The sequence below is a fragment of the Argopecten irradians genome, chromosome 11, assembly GCF_041381155.1.
Source record: "Argopecten irradians isolate NY chromosome 11, Ai_NY, whole genome shotgun sequence".
NCBI classification, from domain to species: domain Eukaryota; kingdom Metazoa; phylum Mollusca; class Bivalvia; order Pectinida; family Pectinidae; genus Argopecten; species Argopecten irradians.
Genome location: NC_091144.1, coordinates 28,853,891 through 28,869,955, shown reverse-complemented (window position 1 = coordinate 28,869,955; position 16,065 = coordinate 28,853,891). Strand labels below are relative to the sequence as shown.

Genomic DNA, 16,065 nt, shown 5'->3' with positions numbered 1-16,065 from the left:
TTCATAAAATGTAGTAGGTAAATACAGGGTGTTTTGAGATAAAGAGGCCAATTTACTGTGAGATACAACCAAAAACGTACATTCTACACTAGTTTATAAATCCACAAACCTAAATAAAGGCCTTATTATAATCATAAACTTCATGTAGATTATGTTTAGTCAAAACTGAAAACTTCACATATGAAGCAAAAAAAGCTGGGTGATTATACTTATCATAGCTTCTGTATAAATGAAATTTTAATAGAAATTTTTGATACATATGATAATTTTGATCAATTCAAATTCAAATTTCCAATAAAAAATATTTTCATAGAAAGTGCATGATAACCATAATTCGCCAACCAATATGAATTCTTGCTTGATATTGGTATACAGCGAGTAGTTAAATTACATAAATCCTGAACTTCAATCATTTTTAAAATTTCTCTGACATTTCCTGGTACAAATTGACACTTGCATGTTATCAATACTAGCAAATTCTGATTACAGACAGTAATTGATTTCAATTGTATTAGTTTTTACATTTAGATTATCATACGATACATACCTGTATGACGTGGACATATGGCGTGCCGTCGGGTTTGCGGTAGTCACCGTTGATCTGATAGTGCTTAACCCACTGGATATGTGCCTGGATGTCACTTTTCACCTTACAATGAAGTTTGATATTTTCCCCAACATAAGCTGTAGTGTTTACTGGGCCTTCTACATCAGGCTTTTGAACCTTTCGATCTGTAATAGTATAACATTTAATTTGTGAAATTTCTAGCTTCCTTAAATTCAAATCTTCATCTCAATGGTTGGTAGAATAGTTCATATTCAAAACTTCCAAAAGATGTCAATATAATATAATTCCATAGTTGCCAATCAAATATGTTCTATTGAAATTGTTTTTCAAAAATAAATGATTCAGGAATTTTCAGAAGGGACATGTAATTTAAGATTATCATATCAGTCCAAAAACTCCAAAACAAGTCATTAAAATCATCAAATTGAAAACTTCATCATAGATAATTTAAGCAATTTTGAAATTGTTCAGTACACCAATAACAACATTAGAGTTGACTACAACAAAGTTACCAGTATTCAATCCAAGTTTCAAGTAAAAATTTAATTTTACAGATGAGGAATATAGGGTTTAGTGTGTATATAAAAACAATGAGAGTTTACATGTTCTTCAACAATTCTGATGAACTTTACAGCAAGAAAAAAAGACACACCAAGGCCTTAAATAAAAACACTAGTTCTAAATTATCTGAATAACTAATGTACTAAGCAGTTAAGATGATCTTCCTGAAGATTTTTTTAGTGAAGGGAATTAGGTCTGCCGAGATGCGGATGTCTTTCAGAGTCTAACAAGGCCTATACTGTGTGGTTTCCTACAAGAAGTCTAAGTTTACAGCATTTAATAGGAAATAAAACCTTAATGCCTTCCCTACAGAATTCTCTGCTAATTACAAACAGACAGAGGGTGACTTTCTGAAATAATTTCCCGGCTCTTTTAATAGCATGGGGGAGGTGTAGACTCGAGCATGAGGAGTAGGTGAGAGCGAGAACTCTAGTTTCAGAGTTAGGATAAAAAAACGGTTGCACCATGCAGTGCTGGATGCAGAAGAAGATTTGAGAAATAAATGATTGGCAGACAATCATGGGGAATTATCAGCTGGTGATTTATGAGAGAGAGAGAGAAGGGTGATAGACAAATTGATTTATCAGTTATGTGACCAATTACAGTAATGTCTACTGTGGAATCCGTTACTGGAGGGAGTAAGGAAAGCGTGAGATTCCATCGTACTATGCTACAACAAACATTAAGTGCTGCTGCTCTCTCTCTATCTGCTGGTCACTCCTTATAAACCGGGAGAATAGCTCACACTTCTCTAAACAAGGCAGAAAGCCTCACACTTTTCATTCTTTATCTGTTTAGTCCTGTATCTGCCACATCTCTCACACAGAACCTTTTCAGCAGTGTAAAGCCTGGTAATGGAGATCAGTACTGATAGCTTCCTATCCACTGCCATTAACATCATCCACTTAACTCAATATTTACATTTCTCCTAAAGAATTTAAACATTTCATTAGTTTCGCTGCTGTCACATTTCAAAGAAAAAAAAAATTAGAATTACTTTTAAGCACTCCCCTCATCCTACTTTCTTGGTTCACTGAATGAATTTAAATTAAAATTTTCTTCTAGCAACATATTTAAATGGTAACTGAGCCTCTCAGATCTAGACTCTATATATACAACTGTAATAGTTAAGGAATTTTTGTACAGTAATCCTGGTAAAACGACAATACAATTGTAACGGAATCAAATTTCTAGATGAACATGTAGAAAATTCATATCCAGCAAATAGCTATTGATGAATAAAAAATTTTTTGGCTAGTAAAGATCTAAACTTAGATTTCATCATTTTTGAAATGTATTTTGTATCTATTTCGAAAACTATTTCCAGACGCCCCATTTTTTTGTAACAAACAGATATCTACTATAATGAGTGTTTGTTTCAAACCACCGGCAATATCATAGCATCAAACTCCTTTCACTTCCACATGTCAACCACAATGCACACTCAGTACTGAGGAATTTGGATTTTTTTTGGCGATACATTTTTACTCTCTTTCACTCTGGTAGACTTCTAATCTAACAATAAGATTCATTACTTAGCCGAATTCTCGATCAATGTCCATTTTTTCCTCTTTACAATTGAGTAGGAATAAACTCCAAAAACAAAATTTTGAATGTAAACTGAATTTTTTACTGACGGCTTACTTTATCACAAACTATTTTTAAATATCGGAGATTTATTGGGCTCTAATAGCTAGCTAGTGACACAATTGTAAGTTTTTTTTTTACCTATAACCTCAAGCATGTACATCCACAGAAGTTTGCCATGCTTATTCTGTATCACACATGTATAGTTGCCATTGTCATCCGTGGTCAAATCCGTCATTTTCAACTTGTAACCATCAACTTGGTACTGAAAATCAAACGGAACAAAATGGATGAATATTTCATGTAAAATGCACAATCACAATTAAAATCTTCTCTGATAAAATCTTGACAAGACAGAATAGATGTAATGTAAAGATTAACTTTTTCCCAACTTTACATTGACAATTTAAAATATGTAAGTAGAATGTACAAATCACATGCAGTTTTCATTTTATTTAAAGTGCAACATTAGTTCTAGATCTATGTTCATGACAAACACTCTAACAAGAGAAAAAGTTATCTGATTTAAAGTTTTATGGAAAGTTATAATTATCAATCTTTCCTATATCATTTGTTATGATCTAAGTAACACTAGACCACTCTTCCTGCTGATGGACTTATAGGCCACTCCTGCTTGACCACAACTGACCAGTGGTCAGTCCTGATTGATACATGTAGTTTAATGAGGCCCTAATTTCTAGTATGTTTCCATCTGATGCTATCTTTATTGCCTGATTAATTGGTGAGGCCAGACCTAAGATGTGTACAGGCAGACTATAACTTTGTATGGCAGATCAGGGATATACACAGATACAGTCAGTATACAGTTTGCCTCTGTGTGTTTACCATATACCCAGGTCTAAAACACCTAAACTAAGCACCGGTACCTCAAACTTAACCGAAGGAACTCAATTCAACAAAGCAATCCAAATCAAACTTAGCAACCTAAGAAAATCATATATTTTTATCAAGGATTTTTTCTTCTTCTATGTGTTCAAAAATTCAATCTAGAAAAAAATTTTGAAAATCTTTTTGGTAATATGTGTAAGCAAATGAAAAGGACCCAAATTATGAGATCTTTTTATATCTTCTCGAAGTATTTATATGTGCATCTATATGAAACAAAACTAAAAGTGTACTTCATTCAATAGTACACTCAAACAAGAAGATTATATAATTTCTTGTTCGTAATAAATGTGTCTCTTTATGTCTGTAACAGGAATTCAACTACCATTTAAGTGTCTAGCTTTTACTAAAAGCTAAAAGTACACTGCATATAATTAATATTCATTTTTCATTTCATATCTTTCTGTAAATATATTGTTGAGAAGTTATCCTCCTTCACAGTTCAGCGCCAAAATAACACCTAGAAGAGTAAATGTATAGTGTACAAGGTATGGACGCTGCACCTGTGACTATGGCTGGTCCTCCTCACTAGACCTTGCAATACAAGGCTGTATGTTGGGGAGAATCAAGAAGGTGGAGAAGAGGGATTATGGAAAGTGATTGAATGTGGATGCCAAATCCAATTAAATGCGAGGATCTGGCGGGGTTAAGACTAGACCCAGGCCCTAGTCTCTGTCAGATCGCTCCCTATATTTTTGGATTTTTTGGCATATGGCAATATTTAAAGCCATAAGCCTGGAGTGGCACAGGAGAACGTGTGCATGTGGTGGCGGTTTGGCTGTCCAGGCTGGTGGGTCTGCATTTTCTCTCGACCTGTGGCGTGTGCTTTACCTATCCAGTCTCGTGTGCTGTTTGTGGCACCTCTAGCAAAGCCTGGTTAGATTATAGCTACAGGGTTCGAGACACTCGTTAACCTGCCCAGCACCAAGGTGTTAACTTCAGATCTTGAAAGTATCTTATGACAGGTTTAAATTCTCAAGTTTATTTTTTCTGTCTTTTTCTAAAAACTATTTCTACACAGAATAATTAGACATGGCCATATTTTCCCATCAAGGCAAACTTCACCACATTAAGTGATATAATATTGAATATGATACAAATTTGCTTTCTAAATTTAAATTGACACAATGCCATCTTTTAATTAAAATTTTCTAATCTCCCTTTCGCTGGACTAAATTCATTAAGTAATTGAGGTAATATTGCTCAAACCTTTATATAGTTTTTTTGACATGCCAAATCTTGGCTAATTTTGTTTTGTTCAGCTAACCAATCTTTTCAAGCCTGTTTTCTGTTTTTATATGGACACCACATGCTAGACTCTACCATATTTCCACTAATATCCATTTCCTATAACCTTTAATCTAATTTCCTAAACATTTACATCCTTTGTTAGCTAGTCCGAATACTTTCCCTCCTTTTTTGGCAGTTTAAACTGAATCTTTGTACAAAAGTTCTTGTTACGACCAACTACTCTAAACTAGTCATGATTTTGATGTATGTACTTAAACAGATGGCTATTTGAAATCTTCTAAAGAAACCCTGCACACCTGTGTTATTCAACATAAACAACAATGCCCTTAAATTGAAATGGATCTCAAACCTATATTGATCTGGCCAAAACAATTATATTTTTTCAATAACCAATTACTGAATTAGCCTATTATCATTTTCAATAAACATTTAGTCTAACATATCGCTCCATTGTTATAACAACTGATAAATCTGTCACACAAGTTATGAGTTGACCTCAGTCGTCAATGGCGATGACCTTTACCTTGCCTTCCTTTACACTGGAGTCAATATACAGATTGTTCTTGTACCATGTGATGTTCGGGATGGGGTTTCCGCACGCCTGACATTTCAGTTCCACTGGGGCACGCGCAGGACGTGCAATCCACCGAGAATTTTCTTTGCTCGGCTTCCATGATGGTGCCCCTGCAATTACAAATGAAATTGAAAATGCTACAAAAAAAACCTGACAGTTTATAGTTTTACAGAAAAAAGTATGAAAATAAATCAATTCAAGATACATGCACTTCAACTGGGCGCAGTTTCATCAAAAGTTTTTAAGATTGCTTAACTTCTGTAACGCTTTCAAATGGACCCTTTTAAAAATTTTAAGTTAAGGATTCAAACTGCTTTCTTTAGTTCAAAAAAGGAACGATGATCATGATGAAACTGGGGTCTAGCACCTTTAGTGTTAGGATTTACAAGATATGTGCCAAAATCAAAGTTATTTAATTTTTAGGATTATTTTCACACTTGTTTACATCGTGCCCCGTCACGCTGTAACATTTAACAGGTCCCTATAACTTTCCGAAGGGTGAAGCTCCGCAGGCCCCAAATTTAGGTATTAATTGTTGGCTTGTCAGATTTAATTTAGCTCATTGCAATTTAATTTCATCTCCGCTCTCGTACACAATGCAAATTAAGCTAGTACACAGGTCACATAACATTGGATCTGTGTCGAGGAGACGCTGGAGGTCGGAGGTCAACCGTTTTTGTTATAGGTGTCTGGCGTTTTCCCCAAAAAACACCAATAAAGGAGTACAGCTGGACATTTTCAACAGCCAGTAAATCTAGACTCTTGAAACTGACACTAAATGCTTGGTTCATTTAAGTGAATAACTGGTATTATTCATGTAACTAAAAATAAAGAAGAAATGACTGGCTTTTTTGTTCTTTGTTTTTAAATACTTTATAGATTAATGTTTTAAATTTTGTTTATTCTACCACTGCTAAGATTTTTGTTTATAATGGAAAATGTCAATCCATGTATACTGTTATATATATATATATATATATATATATTGTATGAAAATGGCATGTCATGAATAATTCTACAAATGATATATTTAAACACTCTGTTATCACTAAGAGTGTAACCTTGCATCATTGAATCTATGATAGCTCCTGATATATCTAATACAGTATTATCAGAAGGTTTCACCCCTACAGTGGTATTTCCAATACAAACCTGACACTTCAGTGTCTTTGTAAGTTTATTTGAACATCAGAGAAAATTCAAATTGTCAGATTCCTACTTATATTTTATTTGAGCGTTTAGACTCAACAAAAACTGTCAGATTTACCAAACATATATTCCTTACTACAGACCTGACAAAATTCAAATTGTCAGTTCTGAATATGGAAAACAGAGTACAGACACCGACAGTTAATCTGTTTGTAGACAGAACATGGTAATTTCAGTATTAAGGACCACAAAAAGGTATAATAGTAGCCTTTGTGTATTGGCCTATTGCGATAACCTTCTATGAGATTCCTAACCACTATATCGGGAGGAACAGGAATTCTGGTGACGTGAACATAAATCTGTCACATAAATTTACAATTATCTCTTTGATGCATCACGAAAGAATAAATTTACATACTTTGCCTTTTTCTTGATACCAAATTGAATATAAATACATGTTGCCTCTGCAATGAAAATTAACTTCTATATTCAGCATTGGACCTGTTGCACTATCACCTGTAGTTTTATAGAGTGGAGTTGTCTATATGTTCTTAGATTCGTATACCCCTCAGCTGATCCCTCAGCTGAAATGTCATGTCATTCATTTTGTGTCAAGAGTCAATCAAACTGATATAATTTTGATCTATCAGCCTGAAGTTGAGGCGAGTTATAGAACTTCTAGGAAAATGCTGATATATATGCAAGTATCAAAATCATTTACTGAAACACCTAGCTGAAAAACCAAAACCCATGTACTAATAAATTTATATCTATATCTTTATTTTATTGTGTGATTGTGATGATAGGATATTGGAATTGGAGATTGGCGGTGGTGTGCACGTGGGGTAGGACGGGGTGATTTATAATATATATTTATAAAAGAATTGAAGAAATTTGCTGGAGTCTATTTGGTCTTCTGTTAAATGAAAATATTCATATTTCATGCGTGTACCAGTTTCAACTTTTCAGCTCGCCCAGAGAAGAGTTAACATCTACTACTGGGAATGACACACAAACACATGTTAATAAAACTAAAACGATGTATAAAGCTGACTCATTGTTCATGTTATATTAAAACAGATCTTTGAGACCACTTAGTTAAAACATGACTAACATATACGAGATGTGAACTTGGATTATACAAAGAAAACTATTCAACCAGATGCAATTAGGTAATTATACCGAAAAGCCTAATAAGAAGTTCCCAGTGTCTATTTATTTCAGAAATGTTTTCATCTTATTCCAGCTACATATATCTTTAGAAATATTTTAAAGTAATCTTGGGCAGTGAATATAAAATGTTGTACCTCACTCCTCGTGTCAAAATTTTAAAAAATTGCCAAAAAAACTTGGGCAGTAAATATGAAATATTGTACCTCATCACTTTTCATATTAAAAGTTTTGCACTGATGCTTGAAGACTCTGTAACCGGGACTGGGAGGAATCCCGGTGCATCCTAAGTGTTTGTGACTCCAAACTTCTCCAGATTCCATATGGTACAAATCAGTGTGGGCTGGAAGCTTTACTGTGACACTCCAGCCCCCTGGCCCCTACTGTGATGTTGTATATACTTACTGACTCCCTAGAGGGGCTGTGGGAAGCTGGGTAGAGGAGTTAAGGGGAGAGGCAGGGAGAGGAGTAGGGGAATAACAGAGGGGTGGGGGGTCATATGGGTGAACAGGGTACACACTTCACACATACACACAAAGAACCGATTTCTGATAAAGTAACACAGGGCTACTACACCACATGTGGCTCATTTCACCTTTGACATATATCTGGACCAGAGCTATATGGTCAAGCACGCTCAATTGAAACCTGACATCTTGATTTCCCACTTATATATGACTTTTCACCCTCTACCAAACACTTGTCCAGAAGGTACCATACTGGGGCTAATTTTGGTGGGCATGATATTTTAGTGATTTCACAGGACATTGTCGTGGTCCTTAAAGTTTTATTCTATAAACAAACTGCTGAATCATACACAGGTATAATAATTATAACCCTGTAGTTATAGAGTGTGAAATTTCTACCTGCTAAAATTGAATTTTATTGCATCATGTGAAAATCAAGATTTTCCCCCTCAAATCAGTTATATTATAGTTATTTTTAGCTTAATCCCATAAATCTGTAGATTTAGCATTAATCTATGAGGGTACTTAAGAATTAAAACCAAATGTGCGTTACACACAATTTTTATTTGGACTTAAAAACTTTTACACTTTCAGCGTTAACTATTAATGTTCAATTAATTAAAGATTTTTCTCTGAGATAAAATACCTGTGTCAGGTAGTGAGGGCTGAGTAATTTATTAAGTTTGTGGAGTTTACCTGATTAAATACCATGACTACAAAATTGCTATAGCAACTGGGACAATTGTTTGTGAAGAGAAATATTTTCGAGACCACAGGCCACTCCTTGAAGATTGTGTTTCTCGTGACAACTGTCAAGTTGTTTTGAAAGGTTTAGATGTCTTCTAAACTCAAACTGTGTTGGAGTTATAATGAGTCACACACCGGCTCCTCGTTGAGAGGGAAAAACCAGCTGGACCATTTCAATACATCACACATACAGCTATAACAAATGATAAAACCAGGGCTTTTTCTTTATATTTTCTCCAAACAAATTATGACTGTCCAGACTTATTAGAAAAAAGAATAGCATAGTGTAAATGACATTTGGAAAGGATGAATACAGACATTGAAATGAACCATACAGCTGTTTCATCCTTTCAGATTTGTCAGTGAAACTATATAGGGAGTAAAATTAAGGAAATCAAGAACAAAATTAATAGAATCAACAGATGTGAAAATATGAAAGAGGAGGACCTTAATGCTTCTGGATAATCAATTTAATATGATCATTTAAACCATTTAACATTTTTAAAATTTTGAATTGGAGAATCTCTCACAAGCTAGAGATTGGTATTATGACAAAGACAGTATTTTCATTTTTTTTTTATGAGAACCAAGCTAAAAGTTAAATGTGGATTTGTTTGTCTGCATACTTTAATCTATCTTTAAGAAGTGTGTGTAAAATGATATTTTAGGCATTGTTTAGCTGTCTCTAGAAAATCCTTCACCTCAATAACCTACTCCTCTCCTTGATCTAATCCTAATCTGCTGAGAAAATCTTCCCCTCCTTACCGTCCAGAACATACTCTCTTATCACTGCATTTGTTTGTACTAAATTCTACAAACCGGTGGCTATTTACGACAAACAATATCACTAAACAACTATCTCAGTATAAAGCAGATTGAAAAGGACGCTACGACCCTCCGCTTCTCAAGGTTGGGTGTTAAATCAAGCCTTGAAAAACAGGACTTTAAATTTTCGTTTTCAACTTAAACTCCTGATTCTTTTGTGATTTTAATCAAATTACAGTAGATAAGTACAAAATACCAGATAAGTTCACATAAGGTGCTTTAAATGATTGTCAAGACTTGATTGCATGTCATGTTTGTATTCCTTCATTACTATATGGACTAGTTTAAATATCGAATCTTATCTTTGTCAAAAAACTGGATACAATACTGTATTTATATTCATTTGTCACACAAGTCTACATTCATAATGTAACCCAATGGTGTAACCTAAATTTTAACATCTAAAGGTCAAATAACTTGACCTAAGAATAACTACATAATATAAAGTTTCATTTGTCGGGAAATCCCAGTCATTTCAATCATACAGAATTGGGGCTGCTTTCCTAATCCTTTTAACAGATCCTTTACATTATTGTATGTAAAACCATAATGTTGAAAAATGGCTATATAATTGAATGTCATCCATCTCATATATCTCCATTATAAAACATACATTTCAGATATCACTGTAGTATATTTGTGAAATAGATATTACATCAGTAAAATTGTTTTGTATTCATCTCAATTATATTACATGTATGGCCAAAAAAATGGGCTTGTAGTTAAAACTTAAAATGTTGCAAAGTCAACGAGAACACATCTGCATGTAATTTATATCACGGTTTTGTGTGATGTCATTTTTTACATCAGAAATTCAGAGATAATGCTTATCTACCTAATGGATAATTTTTCTCTACACCATGTGCCTAGATTGGCCTCTAAATTTAGGCCATTGTAAAACTATGTTGCATGTGACGTATCATACACCCTAGGCTACACCAACTGCGAAGTATCAAGATTTGAATCTCTTCTATGTAACCCTTGCTCTTTATCATTAACAAGGGCGAATTCTAACAAAATTGTCAGACCTTAATGATGACACCTTATACAATTCTATGGTACCTTATCAAGACAAATGCTCCCGATACATCTCGTTCAAGATATCGGGTGAGCCCAGCAGAAATATACACTCTGAGATCTTTTCCTTCCCAATATGTTTTTTAAAATAATTGTGGTGGAGATTCCGACTAGGGACCTATATTCTTTTGACTATTATAACTTACTTTTACCACAAATGTGATTCAGAAACTGGCAATAATCTATAGATAATTGGGAGAGAAGAGATTTTTTCTCAGCAGACACTCAACGATACAGCTAACGAGATATTGGGGAGGGAGACTGGAGCCACTTACTGACTCTGGTGAAATAATTACAGGAGGAGTATCGCAATCTAAAGAAAACAAATACACCTCCTAGGAAAGATCATCATCTTTAGATCAGACCTCACTACCTGTTCCCTATGCGTGTTGTTTCTACAAACAGTTTAAATACTCATCTTCTCGGTACATAGACCGATTACAGGACCTCCGTGATAATAGGACCTCAAGTTTAGCTAAACTGTTATTATTACAGCTACAACTGTATATGTACCTTCTTCCTTTTTGTTACATTTTGAGAAGGCATACGACTGTTCCGCGGGCTCTTCTTCTTCCTCTGCAAAATCAAAAACATTTTTGTTAACCTTCAAAATGAAAAACTACAGTAAGTATGATAAGAGTACCCTTTAATGAGGATAGGTATGCATTGTGCATGGCCCTAAATGTTATACTTGTTTATCACTGAATATTTATTCTGAAATACACCTGCCTTTGCAACCATCTGCTTGATAAGACCACTTTTTCGTGTTCCCAAAATAGTCAAAAGACCATTTGGCTGTAAAGACCATGTTCGCTTTGTTCATTATAGACAGGTTTGTAATGTATTCCTGTGTAGATGTCTTCCTGGGTACAATAACACTGACCAACAGTGTCATTGTTTGATATACAACTACAAGTTTAATTGTTTGATACGCCTAAAATACTTCAAATGAACACTTTTTCTGATATTATGACTGAATCACGCCTAACGACCATGTCAGACATTAACAGGGATTAAAGTTGATTAAATTCTGCCATCCTTTGAGGACCAAACTATCACTCATCTCTACAAAGGGCCTACAGTAATTTGTAGGTGACACCCTGCATTTTCAGATCTATAGTCTTAAAACAGGCTTATAAAGTCCTTCACACTTCTAGTGGACAGTCCACCTTTCATATCACATTTAGGATATGGCAGAGCCTAATTTACCAGGCTCCAAACAGACTAGAGCCTAACAAATGGGTTCACACTGTAAACAAATGTTTATAATGAGTTATGAAAGTCTGTGAACCGAGGCTGGGTGAGGCAGAAACATCTCGGTACAGATGATCTCAACTTCCTGTTTAAAAGCTTCCATTTATAGCCCTTTGTAAAATATGTAATGGTTACAACCTTCATTGTCTGATTTTGATTTTAGTGTCAACTTTTTACTTGGGTATAAATTAAACCAGGTTTTTAAGACATCAGGACAAAATCAGAATTTTCCATATTAATGTGACAAAAAATACTTTTCTAATGGCTCAAATTTAAAAAAAATTTAAATCCACTTCCAAGTTTTCTTTTTATGGTAACTCCTGAAGTGTAAATTATGCTGAAACTTGTAAAAGCTACGACAGAAACGATCATGTTTATCAAGTTTCAGCAGAATTATCATCTCTTCATTAAAATTCTAACATAACCTTTAATTTAAATTCATATCTTTAACTTAAAATGTATTATAAATCATGCTTTTCATATAATATTATTCCTGCATTAAAATTATCACTAGTTCATATATGCAAGTTCTAAAGAACTCCATTCATATATTAACACTATCTCTGTCCTTCGGTTTATATATATCAACAGTATTGAAGATGATTCTTCACCCTATTAATATAAGTATTAATATACTATTTGACGTCACTATTGAATAATTTTAGTGAAAAGTGATAGTTTAAATGTATTAATTCATATTTCTTCTGGGTCAGTTTTAATGTATTGGATACAAATTCTTTTTAAAACTATTTTCAAATTAAATTGCATTTTTATCTCCACACTCATGATTTGCATGTGAGAATTTATTATTAAATGGAACTGCATACAAGGTTTAAACAAACTGACAGGGCTTTATGTTCACTAAAATCGGTGATAAAAACCAGAGATGACTTGCACTGTCCTTGCTCGACCTTCTACTATCAATGTGGAGCCGAAAAAAACATTAGATACCCATATACTTGTTACATATAGACTTTGCTCTCATTCCCAACCAATTTTGTAAAAACCTTCAAACAATAGAAAATTACAGCAGACTGTGAGTATCGCTATACTATGAAGGGAAATGAGTTTTGATGCTGTAATTGAATGTAACTGGCCTGACGGCTGCCGAGTTAAATCGAATGGTGTTGCTGTAGTCAACGTGTGGTTATTTCTTTACTAGTCAAGCCCACACGGTCTCGTGTCTCAACCTTTGCTGATACAGTTATCTTATTTCCTTTCATTATGGACTTTGACACTTGATAATTCCCCCTTGATTCAGTTCACTGATGCTATATTTAAATATTAGAGGCAAAGTCTTACCACCCAGCTTTATCTTTTCGTCAATTGAATTTTTTAAGTTAAAAAAAACCCTCCAGAAATATGTGATACATGAATTGAGCAGACACAGAGTTTTCCTATTAGATCCTAACTTAAGATCAGATTAGAACTTCTGTTAATTTTAAGTCATCTCAATAAGAAAGGATATGTTTGGTGATAGACATCACAACAGTAATATGATCTTGTTTAACTTTTTACCAATCATGGACATGGAGCGGTTGCAAAAAAGTTATTCCATGAAGTTTTAAGATACCAGTAATCATAAGACCTCTTTCAGTTGAAATGCAGATGGTCTGTATAGCCAAGTGGTCTTCATACACGGGACAAATTGTGTAGAAATTGACCATTTGGTACCCTGAGACATTGGTCTTATTCAGCAAATGGTCTTTATACAATGGTGGTCGCTTAGGCAGGTTTGAATATTTATGTATCTGAATAATTTTGATTCCATATACCACACCTGATGAAAGCATGGACACCCCACACAGTACTATACCATACCTGTGATAACTGTTAAAGAAAAACTTGTAGAGACGTTGCCGTGACGGTTCCATGCGTAACAGGAAAACACTGCGGAGTCGTTACGATGAACTTTATCAATAACAAGGGCGTTTCTATTGAATTTGTACCTGTAACGAAAAGTAGTGAAAATCATTATATCTTAAATCTTAATTATCAAAAGTGTGTTTTTCTCCATTCTTACTCAAAACTGTAAAGTGCTTTTAGTATACAGACATTATGAGGAAGGGCATCACTATGTGTGTGTACTAGGTACGTAAAATAGAAAATTAGAGTTTGTTAACAACACGAAAGCTCCTAAATGGAATTTGAATTCATTGTGGTCGAGAGCTATAGCCACTGTGAAAAATTTGATAAAAATCTGGTAAAAAATCTTATAAAAATTCACTATTTATTTAAACTTAGACTTTTGAGTTTAGACAAAAACTAACTGGTGCTCAGGTTTATGAGCATGACTCGAGTCTTCAGTTGCTTGACAACAAACTATTTTTGAAACAATTTCACAATTGTTCTGAATTGAAGGAAATCAAGAAATTCCAAGAATAGATGTGTTTTAGAGATTATCATAGAAAATTGAGATATATACCTAGGTTCTAGTTTTGGAGAGACGCTTTGGTTATTCCTGGTCCATCTAATCCAGGGGCGCGGGTGTCCTTTCACAGTACATCGTAATCGTGCTTTATCTCCTTCATATACTTTCAGGTCATTCGTTTTGTTCGCGTCCTCAAGTTCTGGTGGGCCTTTCAAAATAGATAATCAATGTCAAAAAAAGGTAATTTCAGTAAATAATACATAAAACCATTACCTATATTTGAATCATATATATTGTAACCAATATCAATCATGTGCATGACTTGAATAAAACAAAAACTAATTACAATTTGGTAAACTTTCTAAGAAAGGATTTTTTCCTGGTATAGCTGTTTTATAAGTAATTCTGTAAAGCGGGCTAGAAGTTATTAAGCTTGTGTATTGGTAGTCTAGAATCGCTTAAAGGGACTTGTTTCTGTAGACTTCCTTCCTCTTTTCCACAGACTGATACACCCCCAAACAGAAGCCTTGATGAAAACCGCTACAAACCTTTGTGGGAACACAAGGCCTTGCCTTTGTTATTACTTCTCACAAAATATCGTCTAATATTCAAATTAGTGTCTAACTTTATCTGGATTTTCCCTCTGAGATTCAGGATCTAGTAAAAGGCATGCTTTTGATCCAATAGGAAGTTTTTCTTGAATTAATTCCCGATTTATGCTGTAGTAAATTAGGTGGTTATTTGGTTCACATGTATACTACTCAAAAGAATTGCAGAACTTCTATCAATGCTACAACAGGAAGAGAAAACAATGAAATCTGGAGATCGTATATATCTTTGAGATGAAAAATTCAGAAAACGACAAAAGGGCAATATTGCAATGCATACTGAAGTAAACTCCTTTTTGATCAAAAATCATAGTTCTATTTTCTTTCCTCCTCTTTTCTATTTCTTTGGTTAATTTTTTTTAATTTGTTACTATTAACATTTTGGAAACAACACACAAGAACTCTAATGAGGTACTCTTTTTGTTTTTCAGGTATTTTGTTCTTATATCATCATAACAACAAAACATCTAAATGACTTTGAATCTCCATTGTAACATGTTCTGGAATGAAATTATTTTTATAGTGTATACTACGTCGGTCGGTTTAACATAAAATTCATGAATATAAATCTAGCAATGTGTATAAAACGTTTACTACATAGCTGTGCACATGTTGATGCCGAAACCATAAATCTGGCTCAAATATCAAGAAATTTAAGAAATGTAAAGAAATGCATGCATACGAAACCGCCCAACATGTTTAATACTAATGAAACGCACCTGGAAACGGAGTGTATCTATCAAATCTTTTCTCCAACACAGGATATATATGTTCGAGTTCTTCACTGATCGGGTCACCATTTTAAAAGTTTTGAGTTTTGATGGAGTAAAAAGATCTCCTTAAAGGAAGTTTATGTGACTTGAAAATGTGGAACATATTTGACTTGGATGCAAATGTGGGATATATCTACCAAAATTATCGAGGGTTTGACTGCATCCCCCTCCATTCAT

At 34.0% G+C, this 16,065-nt stretch overlaps 2 protein-coding genes across 2 annotated transcripts in view; both read right to left on the bottom strand.

Annotated features, from left to right (window-relative positions):
* Positions 1-5,531, bottom strand: part of LOC138335216 (fibroblast growth factor receptor 3-like) — a 17,903-nt gene extending 12,372 nt beyond the window's left edge. Inside the window, exons 1-3 of the mRNA XM_069284195.1 lie at positions 5,397-5,531; positions 2,858-2,981; positions 548-732 (exon numbers count right to left, since the gene is read on the bottom strand). Coding sequence (XP_069140296.1) covers positions 548-732; positions 2,858-2,954 — 282 coding nt within the window. The 5' untranslated portion in view covers positions 2,955-2,981; positions 5,397-5,531. The remainder of the gene's footprint in view (positions 1-547; positions 733-2,857; positions 2,982-5,396) is intronic.
* LOC138334530 (fibroblast growth factor receptor-like 1) lies at positions 5,370-16,065 on the bottom strand. Its single transcript, XM_069283186.1, has 5 exons — positions 16,026-16,065; positions 14,562-14,715; positions 13,958-14,085; positions 11,396-11,458; positions 5,370-5,557 (listed from the first exon to the last, which is right to left on the bottom strand). The coding sequence occupies exons 1-5, from the start codon at positions 16,063-16,065 to the stop codon at positions 5,370-5,372; spliced, it is 573 nt and encodes a 190-aa protein (XP_069139287.1).

Bases quoted from the DNA above. Each gene is read 5' to 3' on its own strand.
- LOC138334530 (XM_069283186.1), bottom strand. From the start codon at position 16,065: ATGAATGGAGGGGGATGCAGTCAAACCCTCGATAATTTTG. The intron at 14,716-16,025 runs GTAGATATATCC...CTATTTTGAAAG, and splicing joins TCAAACCCTCGATAATTTTG to GCCCACCAGAACTTGAGGAC. The intron at 14,086-14,561 runs GTATATATCTCA...TTTTCGTTACAG, and splicing joins TCTCCAAAACTAGAACCTAG to GTACAAATTCAATAGAAACG.